Source organism: Amblyraja radiata, chromosome 5 (genome assembly GCF_010909765.2).
Source record: "Amblyraja radiata isolate CabotCenter1 chromosome 5, sAmbRad1.1.pri, whole genome shotgun sequence".
In the NCBI taxonomy this organism is placed as follows: Eukaryota; Metazoa; Chordata; class Chondrichthyes; order Rajiformes; family Rajidae; genus Amblyraja; species Amblyraja radiata.
In genome coordinates, this window is record NC_045960.1 from 109355239 (window position 1) to 109368803 (window position 13565).

Below are 13565 nucleotides of genomic sequence, written 5' to 3' on the forward strand. Positions count from 1 at the left end.
ATAAATAGATTCTTGATTAGTACGGGTGTCGGGGGTTAAGGGGAGAAGGCAGGAGAACAGGGGTTAGGAGGGAGAGATAGGTCAGCCATGATTGAATGGTGGGGCAGACTTGACGGGCCGAATGGCCTGATTCTTCTCCTGTAACTTATGACCTCATGAAGTACTAAGTGCGTGACTTTTGTTTACCCATTGAGTTTAAAGTCCAAGAGGCGAAACAAGAACCGGAAACGAATTCTGCTCCTATACTTATGAACTTACGGTTACCACACATGGCTATATCGCAATGTTACCATCATGAGTAGTTATTATTTTACTTAAACTCATTCAGTTTGAAATCTCTGAAAATGATCAAGCTGGTCAGGCAACTTAAAGATATTGATGGAAGAGCGCGCGACATACACTGCCTGCTACAACCGAGCCGTTAGCTTGGCTGTGTTTCTGTTTCTGCTTCTGTTGCTCTGTCGGCTGCTGTGGCGTTGGCTGAGCGACTCCCTTCTTTTTTATCGGTTTCTTTTTCTTGGATTTAGCTGGTTTCTTTGCTCCTTTATTCTTCTGCCAGGCTTTCTTTTTGCTCTTCACACCACCAGCTCCTGGCTGTTAGAGAGAAATGCAAAATGGCAATAAATCAATCCGAGCCTCTGCATATTAAATGCACAGAGGTTAATTCCGAGTGCAACAGCAGAGTGCTGCTTAAAATCAAATACGCAAAAAAATGGAATATTTATATTTCCTGCCATTATGTCAAAACACAAACAAAACACAAACATGAATGGCCAGTTATATGAATTCATTAGTTTACGTTTATGGAACGAAGAACAGGACAGCACAGGTCTGTCTGTCCACAGGGTCCGTGACGGACACGATACTAGGTTAAACTAATCTCCTCTGCATGCACGTGATTCATATCCATCCATTCCCTGCAGATCCATGTGTTCATCTAAAAGCCTCTTAAATGTAAATTTATTGAGTATGTGTGAATGTGTATATATATACACACACACACTGAACTTTTTTTCCCCCGTTATGTAATATGTTTACATATTCTGTTGTGCTGCAGAAAGTAAGAATCATTGTCCTATCTGGGACATAACTCAGCGGGTGCAGCAGCATCTATGGAGCGAAGGAAATAGGCAACGTTTCGGGCTGAAACCCTTCTTCAGACATCTGCAGTTCCTTCTTAAGCAAATTCTGTTTCCATGTCTTAACTTTCTATTTCAAAACCATAAGTATCCTCGAAGAATAGCTCAGGTAAAACCCAAGGAATACATTTACATTGTAAATATTGTTCAGACATAACGATTATAGTCTGAAGAAGGGTTTCGGCCCGAAACATTGCCTATTTCCTTCGCTCCATAGATGCTGCTGCACCCGCTGAGTTTCTCCAACATTTTTGTGTACATAACGATTATAGATATTGCAGATTTCATCACAAGCCATCAGTGTTAAAATTTATTTTACCATTTTAAACTTACTATGTGCGGTCAAGGAAAGAGCGTTCACATCGCGGGCGGCCCTGTTTTCATTCCACCATCATGCACACGAAACACAAGAAGCGACAAGACAGACACCATTGTATGCAGATGCCGGGAAGTGTGGTTCAGCTCTGGCTGAACAACTTCTAATCTTATGTGTGGACTCGATAAGAAGAACAACTTACTATGTCATCGGTGTCCTGATCGTCATTTATGCAAGCGCCATGTTCTTGTTCCTTTTCAAAGATGGTCTGGAAATACATAAAATATTGATTAATCTCTAAGAAATTCATGCTTCTTGCATTTAATATAAAAATTTAATATTTAATGCCTTCCAGCACAGTGCGAAACCTTGATTCCACTGTGGTGGATGTTTATTTTAAACTCTTTGGGGAAAGTGTTCTTTTTATTCGTATGGCTGTATGGTAACTCAAATGTCACTGTACCAATTACTGCATGTTCCTAATGTTGGGCGAGTCCAGAACCACGGGCCACAGTCTTAGAAAAAAGGGGAGGTCATTTAAGACTGAGGTGGAAAAAAATCTTTTTCACCCAGAGAGTTGTGAATTTATGAAATTCCCTGCCACAGAGGGCAGTGGAGGCCAAGTCACTGAATGGATTTAAGAGAGAGTTAGATAGAGCTCTAGGGGCTAGTGGAGTCAAGGGATATGGGGAGAAGGCAGGCACGGGTTATTGATAGGGGACGATCAGCCATGATCACAATGAATGGCGGTACTGGCTCGAAGGGTCGAATGGCCTCCTCCTGCACCTATTTTCTATGTTTCTATGATTCTATGCATGTGAAAATAAATATGAACTTGAACTAGGTTATACAGAAACTGAAGCTCAACTAACTCGAAGGCAATGTTTTCTAAATAAGTTCACACAAATTAGTTTTAGTTTCGTTTATTGTGCAAGGTACAGCGAGAAGCTTTTTGTTGCGGGCTGGCCAGTCAGCAGACTGGTTAGTCATCACAAGCTGCCCACAGTGTACAGATACAGCACAAAGGGAATAATGTTTAATGCAAGATAAAGTCCAGTAAAAGACTGATTAAAGGGTCTCCAAGGAGTGAGATGGTAGGTCTAGTTGCCTGATAACAGCTGGGAAGAAACTGTCTTTAGATTTAATTTGACCTTTTAATGGCACTCTCTCCCTTTGGGCAATAAAATAGAGATTATTCATTAGGTAGAATGAGTTAAGGTGAAATATCTGACGGCAGAGAAATTACAACTGCAGAAGAGTCCCGACCTAAAATGTTATAGACAATAGGTGCAGGAGTAGGCCATTCGGCCCTTTGAGCCAGCTCCGCCATTCAATGTGATCATGGCTGATTATCCACAATCAGTATCCCGTTCCTGCCTTCTCCCCATAATCCCTGACTCCACTATCTTAAGACCCCTATCTAGCTCCCTCTTGAAAGTATCCGGAGAACCGGCCTCCACTGCCCTCTGAGGCAGAGAATTCCAGACTCACAACTCTCTGTGTGAAAAAGTGTTTCCTCATCTCCGTTCTAAATGGCTTACCCCTGTGGCCCCTGGCTCTGGACTCCCCCAACATCGGGAACATGTTTCCTCCCTCTAGCGTGTCCAAACCCTTAATAATCTTATATGCTTCAATAAGATCCTCTCTCATCCTTCTAAATTCCAGGGTGTACAAGCCCAGCCGCTCCATTCTCTCAGCATATGACAGTCCCGCCAACCCAGGAATTAACCATGTGAACCTACGCTGCACTCCCTCAATAGCGAGAATGTCCTTCCTCAAATCTGGGGACCAAAACTGCACACAGGTGTACTCCAGGTGTGGTCTCACTAGGGCCCTGTACAAATGCAGAAGGACCTCTTTGCTCCTATACTCAACTCCTCTTGTTATGAAGGGCAACATGCCATTCGCTTTCTTCACTGCCTGCTGTACCTGCATGCTTACTTTCATTGACTGATGAACAAGGACCCCCAGATCCCGTTGTACTTCCCCTTTTCTCAACTTTCTATCCATGTTCTTTTGAGATGCTGCCTGACTCCAACACTTTATATTGATATACCACCTTCCATATGTTTAAGAATATTTCACCAATAGTGAGCTAATTCTGGTGCAACATGACAGCTAAGTTGCAACCTGCAATGCCCTATTAGTAATCACAGACCAATTATTTTGCTTTGCTGCCTTTGATTGAAGCATATTACACCAAGGCAAAAGTCACTTGTCAAATAACATCAAGTCATTTTTCTCAGACGAAAACAGTCTGAGACCCGGGTCCGAGCCCGACTACGGGTGCTGTGTGTTTGTACGTTCTCCCTGTGACCACGCGGGTTTTCTCCAGGCGCTCTGGCTTCCTCACACCTTCCAAAGATGTGCATATTTATAGGTTTAATTGGCTTCTGTAAAATTGTCCCTAGTGGGAAGAATAGAATTAGTGTAAGGGTGATCATTGGTTGGTGCGGACTTGGTGGGCCTGTTTCCACACCGTATCTCTGATCTACACTAAGAAGGAATATCATCTAAAAAAGATTAAATTATAGCTATGTAATAAACTCATCTGGGATAAATAATATAAAAATATCAAAAAGTCTCATTTCTACCTGATCTTGAATATCAGGAGAACATGTTCTGCAAAAAGTAAATATATATGTTTTTTTAAAATCGAATATTTTGAAGATAGACGATTTATTTTTAAAATGTATTGTTTCAAAAAAATTTGCATCTTAATAGAAACCGATCTTGGTTAAGAATTTAGTACACAATACTAAGAACGGCAGAATGGAGCAGGGCGACACATTGCTGCAACGGTTTAGTTGCTGCCTCACAGCGCCAGATACCCAGGTTCGATCATGACTACGGGTGCTGTCTATATGGAGTTTGTACGTTCTCATTATGACCCCGTGTATTTTCTCAGGGTGCTCCCACACTCCAAAGCCGTACAGGTTTGTAGCCTGATTGGCTTTGGTAACATTTTAAATTGTCCCCCATGCATAGGATGGTGCTTGTGCGCTGGGTGATTACTGGTCGGCACGGGCTCAGTGGGTAGAAGGGCCCGTTTCCGCACTGTGTCTCTGAAGTCTGGAATCTAATTACGAAGTAAAAACTATTTTAAAAGGTCCAGTATTATTGATTGGTGAAAATAGTCTTTTTTTAAAAGAGGGCAAGAAAGCCATTTCTGAACAACCTTTAAATGATGTAACTTGCGAAAGAGTAATTGCGATACAGAATTTCTCAAATACGGATACTTACAGTCATAGTCCCTCTCCGAAGTGTCACAGTGACAGTGACAATGGATCCTGCAGTGATGTTGCTACTGTCATCATCATCCAAAACTGAGGAATAACAACACAAAATGTTTTAAGAGGTTTTTTTACTTTAATTCCTGAAACACCATCTCAGAAGTTCTCTGTGCAAGATAATTCACTGATAAACACAAAGCAACGGGTTTGAATTTGGTAAATTGGCAGGTTTTGGGGAAAGTTAAAAGTCATGAGATTTCACTGATTAAATGTTATATTTGAAAGATTATAAATTGAAATTGAAAGATACAGCAAGGAAACAGGCTCTTCGTCCCATCTAGTCTATGCTGACCATCGATCACCTGTTCATGCTAGTTCTGTTATCCCACTTTCACATCCACTCATTACAAACCAAAGACAATTTCTCGGAAGCCAATTAACCTACAAACACACACATCTTTGGGAGTCACCCGAAGTTATGATCGAGCCTGGAACTCCGGTGGTGAGTGGAAGCACTTAATTGAAGGATAACTTTTCAAAATGCCATTTAAGCTAGAGATTACTTCAAAATGAGACGGTGCACATTAATGGGTTTATAAATATATAGAATAAGGATTCCCATTATGCTCAGTCATATCACCAGCTGTTCTTTCAAAGAAGAAGGGTCTTGATCCAAAATGTCAACTATCTATATTCTCCAGAGATGCTGCCTGACCTGCTGAGTTACTACAGCACTTATGTCCTTTTCTATTCTTTTAAGACTAGTGGGGGAACTGCAATTTGCTGTTATGTTTTCAAAATAGATCCTATGTAATACAGATTAATTGTGATTAGCTTGCATTTTGGAGTTATTTGAGCATTGGTAACATCCAATAATAGCTGAAAACTGGGAGGATGGAGCCAGAGATGATGACGGATGGGATGGGCGGGAGCAAGGCCAGTAGGAAAGAGAACCAGGGTCTGGCCTACCGTGCCCTCAAGGTCAGCTGCGGGGAACGCCCCAGGGACACAAAGGTGGACGGGCGAGGAGAAGGACGTTATGCCCGCAGCAGCCCGGGGCTTTCCTGGGTCGGGCTCACAAGAACTAGAACGTGGACTGGAGTTGGAAAATGGCACCAAGACAAGGAATCTGGCATCCAATTTAACATGTCCAGATTTGCAGAAGCATCATCGTTGAAAACATTAGCGAATCAGTGGCGCTGGTTTCCAACGGGAACGGTGACGGGCGCACCACACATCTCTGTCCTCCAGTTCCTGCGGGCTTCCACCGCTGGAAGTATAGGATTTGGGTGTGTGTGCTTTATCATCATTCCTTACAATGCTATCTATGTACGACACTGATCGCAACTTCTACTGAAGTATGGATGGCCGTTGGCTCGCTAGAAGCCCTTTGACATGTTCCTGATGTTGGGGGAGTCCAGAACCAGGGGTATTAAGAATAAGGAGTAAGCCATTTAGAACGGAGATGAGGAAATACTTTTTCTCACTAGAGTGGTGAGTCTGTGGAATTCTCTGCCTCAGAGGGCGGTGGAGGCGGGTTCTCTGGATGCTTTCAAGAGAGAGCTAGATAGGGCTTAAAAATAGCAGAGTCAGGGGATATGGGGAGAAGGCATGATTGGGGATGATCAGGCATGATCATATTGAATGGCAGTGCTGGCTCGAAGGGCCGAATGGCCTACTCCTGCACCTATTGTCTATTGACAGGTCTTGTTTTTGGTCCTGCTGGGGGTCCACAGCCCCCTCCTCAACTGGCAAACCAGGTGGGGGAGACGGTTTAGTCGCCGACTATCCGACCATGGAGCAAGTAGCACGGGATTACATGATACCCGTGGCAGGGGGGGGGGGGGGGGGGGGGGGGGGGAACTCCCCCCGACCTGACACAAGCGGCACAGCTGTTTAGTCTTAGTAAGACCAATGTCCTCCACCAGCCAGCCCCAGGCTCTTCAACACCAGCACCACCAAGTGCACATATGAACAGAGTTGACGCTTTCAAGTACTTGGACAGCGTGATATCTTCCCATGGCTCACTGGACAAGGAAGTATCGCCCAGAATCAGCAAGGCCAGTCAAGCACTTGGTCAACTCTGAGAACAACTGTTAAACCACCATCAAAGTTGTCAGCTCGGCTGGAAGTCTACAAAGCTGCAGTACTCTCCAGCTTGCTGATGAAACATGGAGCTTGTACAGGAAACACTTCCGCCGGCTCGAGAAATTCCACACCCGCTCGCTGCGGTCCATCGTGGGCATTCGCTGATATTTGTGCTGAGAAAATGCATGGGTTCTGGCATCGTGTCAGAATAAAAAATTCTACGGATCAAATGTGTAAAGATCCTGCACGGACTAATCATACTTCTGTATCCAACTTCAGAAGAGCATTTCTTCCAACATCAAAGGCCGACTATCAAAGTCTGTTCCAGTTGAGCATAGAAAATCCACGTATAAGTAAAGTTGAGCAACCTCAATCCACTTCTAACACCCAGAAAGCTCCCGTGAATTTAAAAAGAAAATGGACCACACAGCTGATCGGCAAAGACTCGGTGGGCCGAAGGGCCTGATTCCGCGCTGTAATTCTGAACTGAACCAAAAAACTGGTTACAAGCTGTGATCCACTGGTGCTGCTGGCATGTTCCCAAATTCACGTAGCCTTCATTCAAGCACTACACGTCTGGGTGGGAGTATATGTATGTGACAATGTCCAAATTAATACAGTAATCTTCAGTCCTAAAACTTGTGAATGCACCTGCCTGTCTCACCCCACTGCAAACTGTAAACTTAGCATGAATCAATCCTCTCTCCCAGACAGCAGCCTGAAGTGACGTTGAAATTATTTCTTTGCAGTTGGAATATAGAAGATTTGCTGATCAGACAATAGACAATAAGTGCAAGATTCGGCCCTTCGAGCCAGCAACGCCATTCAATGTGATCAAGCCTGATCATCCACAATCAGTACCCCGTTCCTGCCTTCTTCCCATATCCCCTGACCGCTATCTTTAAGAGCCCTATCTAGCTCTCTCTTGAAAGTATCCAGAGAACCGGCCTCCACCGCCCTCTGAGGCAGAGAATTCCACAGACTCACCACTCTCTGTGAGAAAAAGTGTTTCCTCGTCTCTATTGTAAATGGCTTGCCCCTTATTCTTAAACTGTGGCCCCTGGTTCTGGACTCCCCCCAACATCGGGAACATGTTTCCTGCCTCTAGTGTGTCCAAACCCTTAACAATCTTGTATATTTCAATAAGATCTCCTCATCCTTCTAAACTCCAGAGTGTACAAGCCCAGCCGCTGCTCAGTGGAGGAGAATGTTTTATTTTAACATGATGCCAGAATCAATATTGTATAAGACTGGATAGTTTTAAAACATGACAAATTACGATTCCCCCAGCAGTGTGAAAAATACACACACGTACAATTCTAGACATATTGGTTCATACCTTGCAGTTTAATCGCCATGCTGACATGCGGGAAGCTCCCGAGTACTGCGATGATCTCATCATATTTGTCCTCACTCAGGAAACGCAACATATTACGACGATCAACGTCCTTCATGCTCACCAAGTCTTGAATTGTTCGCACTTTGTACTGTTAGCGGAAATAAGGAAAACAGAACTCCAGTGGTTAACAAATTATAGATTTGCAACAGCAGTGTTCATTAATGAGTTGCCAGTTAAACCAATGCATCAACAACACATTGTTAAGCGCCTTGAGTATTAGAAAGGCGCTATATAAATCCCATCCATTATTATTATTATTGTTCCCACTGAGTAATATGGCTTTATTTGGAGAAACAAAGAACCGGCAGATGCTGGCTTATACCAAAGGTAGACACAAAGTGCTGGAGTAACTTAGCGGGCCAGGCAGCATCTATGGAGAAAAAGGAAATGAGGGATATAGACAGTGACATAGAGAGATATAGAACAAGTGAATGAAAGATATGCAAAAACTAAGGATGATAAAGGGAAGGTGGAGCCCGTAATGGTCCATTGTTGGCTGGGCTAGGTGATAACCCATCCTGTTTCTCCAGAGATGCTGCCCGACCTGCTTTGTTACTCCAGCACTTACTCTTATCTTTGCCTTAATACTATGTTGCTTTTATGTTGTGCTACAACTTCCTATTCACAAACCCATGGTGACTATCCCTCATAAGTCCATTGGGGTTTCCAAATGCTGGTTGATCCCACCACTAAGAATCTCCTCCATCTTGCCCTCCACTGATGTTAGGCTAAGCAGTGTAGTGTCTGGTTACAAACAACCAGTTCCCTGGCTTGTCCTTCCTGCCCTTCTTACATAACGGTACAACATTGACCAGTTCAGTTCAGTTCAGTTTAGTTTATTGTCATGTGTACCAAGGTACAATGAAAAGTTTTTGTTGCGCGCTATCCAGTCAATGGAAAGACAATACGTGATTACAATCGAACCAGCTGCAGTGTACGGAAGACATGTTCCTGTAGGAATAGTGATTTAAGAGTTTGGAGCGATTGTCATGGCTATCCCTCGAGGTCGAGGATGATGGTCTACGTTCTGTTGTTCTGCTCAGACGCCTGTGCGTGTGTGTGTTTAATGTGTACTTGATGTTGCACTCCAAGAAGCACACGGTCCTTCACAAATCAATCAATAATAATAATAATAAAATAACATCTTTTATTATCATTGCACAGAGGTACAACGAGATTTGGTACGCAGCTTACATCTGATGTAATAACTTAGTTAACTAAAAATTTAGACACCCAGAGAAACAAGATTTTTAAAAGAACAGTAAAACAGTATAAAGTGCAAATGTGTCTGTGCCGGGTTGATGTGCGACGTGACCATCCGAGGGAGACAGTTCATGGGGGGGGGGGGGGGGGGGGGGGCGCATTGATTCCAATTCCAATTCATTCCAATGGCAAGTGAACCAAGACGATGGGAGCTGATAGATCCGTTGCAGCCTTCACCCGCCTTCACAGCCGTTGTGTTCAAGATAACTTTGTCCGCCTGGTCTGCCGTTGAGGTCTTGTGGGTTGGATCGTTCTTAGTCTGGACCCTCATCCTCGACCTTATCGCCATGGATGGCCCTATCAAAAGCTGGTGCTTCCGTCGGCATCGCTCTCGGAATCATTGGGGACACGCAAGCCTCTTCACCACGACAAGGGAAACGATCCGAAGAGGGGAGCGATTGTAATGTGTGATTGTAGATCTGCTTCTGTGGTGAGCATACAAATAGTCGCTTGGGTTGGGCGCCATCTTGGAAGCTCCCTCCAGACTTCCCGAACCTGATCTGTGGCTAAAGATGATGCAAATATCGCTGCAAGGGCCTTCGAAATTTCCTCCATAGCTTCCCACAAATTCCAAGAGTACACTTGTACTGGCCTTGGAGATTTGTAAACTGTAATGGTTTGAAACAGCCAGTACGTCATCTTTGGTAATTTTTGTATTGTAATTAAATTATTAGCCAAGTATGTAAACATACAAGGAATTTGATTTGCCAACAGTCATATAAAAAAGCAACAAGATATGTCCCATTAAATTAAACATAGACTTATATGGCCACTGCAGCAGCGTGTGAGAATCCCCAGGGCACACAGCATAAAGGGCCTGTCCCACTTGGCTGTAATTTGCGCCTCATTTATGCGTCATATGTAAAATAGGTCGACGCGACGTCGCGTGCAAATCACGCGTCTTCATGCCATCTGGAGCGCGTGACGTCATTAGAATACCCTGTGGCGCCCGGCGATATAACCATGTGTCCCACGTGTGAGACGTCGGGACGCAGCGTGCGATGCCAATGCGTCAGCGTGTGCACGCGTTACGTCACTCAGGTGGCGCGCGAGGATTTCGTGCAGCCCGAAATCTTGCAGCGCCGCGCATTCCGCGCGCAACTCCACACTCCTCCACGCCTCTCCATGCGCCCGTCCCGCGCTACCCACACGCTACCCTTGCGTCACAACGCTTCGATTTGCGCGCGACGTCGCGTCGACCTATTTTACATATGACGCGTAAAAGAGGAGTAAATGACGGCCAAGTGGGACAGGCCCTTAAGCGGAGAGCCACAGCCATCAGTTCAATGTCCGGGCCGCACACACACACTCCTTCACTGTGATGTGACCATAGTTGTACCGACCGCTGTCACTCTCTCTGCAGTCCCTGTCCACCCAAACAGTCAGAAAGCCGTCCACACTCGCACCAGACTCCGGGATGTCCTCATGGAGCCATGACCCCACAATCACTGCACAAATAGCACTGCCTCCGAGTCCTCACCAACGCAGGCAGCACGTCCATCTTGTTTTTCGACGGCCTCACATTCCCCACTGTGATGGAAGCCAAGTAACTTATACCTTCTTTCCTCCTTTTCTCTCGCGGTCGGGGAGATCGAAGCTCCCGTGATCGTGGCGGTCGAAGCTCCTGCGGTTGGAGCTTCCGCAGTCGATCCCTAACGAAAGGACCGCCAGCTCCACGATGTTAAAGCCGCAGTGCAGACGGAGATACGATGAAAGAGTCTCATCTCCGTCGAGGAAAGAGATAAAAAAGTTCCCCCCCCCCCACCCCCCCTCCTCACATAATACAAAAACTAAAGATACACTAAAAACAGACGTAACACAAGAAGAAAAAGACGAGACAGGCTGTCGGCGCGGCAGCCATATATGGCGCATGCACTTCTGATCCAAGGACATCCTGTCTCCGACGCCTCAACTCCTTATCTGCCGCGTTCATCTCGGTAAAAATTAATGAGAAATATTCATAGTTATAATACATGGAATGCACTTAAGCCCTTTTAGTCCATATCCCCCTAAACCTTTCCTATCCACGTACCTGTCAAATTGTCTTTAAACATTGCACTTGCCACAACTATCTGCTCTGGCAAGTCATTCCATATACCCACCACCCACTGGGTGAAAAGTGACCCCTCGGGTTCCTATTAAATCTTTACCCTCTCACCTTAACCCCATGTTCTATGGATCTTGATTCCCCATGCCCTAGGTGAAAGACAGTATATTCAATTCCCTTCATGATTTTATACATCTCCATAAGATCACCGCTTGGCCTCCTGCGCTCCAAGGCATAAAGCCCTAGCTTACCCAATCTCTCTCTATAGTTGAGGCCCTCAAGTTCTGGCAGCATCCTTATTATCTTCTATGCATTCTTTCTGGTTTAATGACATCCTTCTTACAGCAGGGTGACTAAAACTGAACACGTCGCAACATTTAAGAAGCATTTAGATATATATATGGATAGGATAGGTTTAGAGGGTCACAAGGTCAAAAGTGATAGCAGCGGAATGAGGCTACTCCGCCATTCAATCATGACAGATCTATCTCTCCCTCTAAACCCCATTCTCCTGCCTTTTCCCCCATAACCCCCGACACCCGTACTAATCAAGAATCTATCTATCAGTCTTAAAAATATCCATTGACTTGGCCACCGGAGGGAAGAAATGGGTGACTTTTCGGGTCGAGACTGGTCCAAAGAAGGATCTCGACCTGAAACGTTACCCATTCCTTCCCTCCGGAGATACTACCTGTCCCACAGAGTTACTCCAGCTTTTTGTGTCTATCTTCGGTTTAAATCAGCATCTGCAGTTCCTTCCTACACATTCAATGTCTATGATACCACCTACTTTAGTGTCATTTCATCACGTTCATTTAATATCTCCCCCACCTCTTGTGGCTCTACACAAAGGCAGCCTTGTTGATTTTTAAGGAGGCCTACTCTTTCCTTAGTCACACGTACTTTTAGCCTGCAGAATCTTGAAGTGAAACCCGATTAAAATGCAGGAACTACATTCAAAGCAATAACTATGTTAGTTCACTGCAATCTTCGCAAGGGCAATTAACTAGTGATAAAAGTGACAGAACTGTCAATCACAATTCCATCACTGAAGAATGAAAGACTGTCCAACCATTAGCAACATAGATTGCTTCCATTTTACAGCAGTATATGTTCTTCCAAATCTTTACATGCAAGATAATAGCCTAATGTTGAAGGAATGCAAAGTAGTCAGAATGGATATTTTATGATATGATCCAACACAATTAACAATCTTTCACGTTTTACACTGCGAGGTTATGTTTTAAGCTAGATCCCAATTAAGGTACTATACAACAAACTCCCTTTGTATTTTTTTTTAGACATTTTTATGCAACATTAAAATGATTAAAATCTGACCTGTTCTCTCAGACGCTTTGAAACAATTTTTAATCAAAAGGAACAAATCCCCACGGCATAAAGTTCAAAAAAATAATTTGCTCAACACGTATATTTCAGTATTTTGTGGAGTACTTAAATATTTAAACGTTTAAAGATTTGTATAACAACCACTTTGCAAGCAGCTTCATCACACTAATGCACTAAATATAAATCTAACAAGCTATATCAATTGATATTTATATTGAAAGAAAATTATCCCGTGTAGCAATGCAAAGAACACTTACAGCAACACACATACATAAGTGCAAAAATTGTTTTTTTTTAAATCCCAAGGATGAAGAAAAGTTTTGACAAAACAAATTCCTCACGGTTGACCAAGTCTCCTCTGAACTTTAAAAAAAAAAGGCATAAAGGCACATGAAGACCATTTCTCTACTGAAATATCCAATTTACTCAACATTATTGAAAGATTCCTAGCATCCATTATCTTCTCTACAGAGAAGCCTAGCTTTAGACGTTAGAGATACAGCATAGAAACAGGCCTTTCGGCCCCGGCCCCGACCAGCAATCACCCTAATAATAATAATAATGGATGGGATTTATATAGCGCCTTTCTAATACTCAAGGCGCTTTACATCGCATTATTCATTCACTCCTCAGTCACACTCGGTGGTGGTAAGCTACTTCTGTAGCCACAGCTGCCCTGGGGCAGACTGACGGAAGCGTGGCTGCCAATCTGCGCCTACGGCCCCTCCGACCA

The 13565-nt window shown here is 44.0% G+C and overlaps 1 protein-coding gene across 1 annotated transcript in view; it reads right to left on the reverse strand.

The window, feature by feature from the left end:
• Window positions 1–13565, reverse strand: part of sec63 (SEC63 homolog, protein translocation regulator) — a 108132-nt gene that overhangs the window by 16764 nt on the left and 77803 nt on the right. The window contains exons 13-16 of the mRNA XM_033021961.1: window positions 8116–8263; window positions 4699–4781; window positions 1658–1723; window positions 400–594 (exon numbers count right to left, since the gene is read on the reverse strand). Coding sequence (XP_032877852.1) covers window positions 400–594; window positions 1658–1723; window positions 4699–4781; window positions 8116–8263 — 492 coding nt within the window. The remainder of the gene's footprint in view (window positions 1–399; window positions 595–1657; window positions 1724–4698; window positions 4782–8115; window positions 8264–13565) is intronic.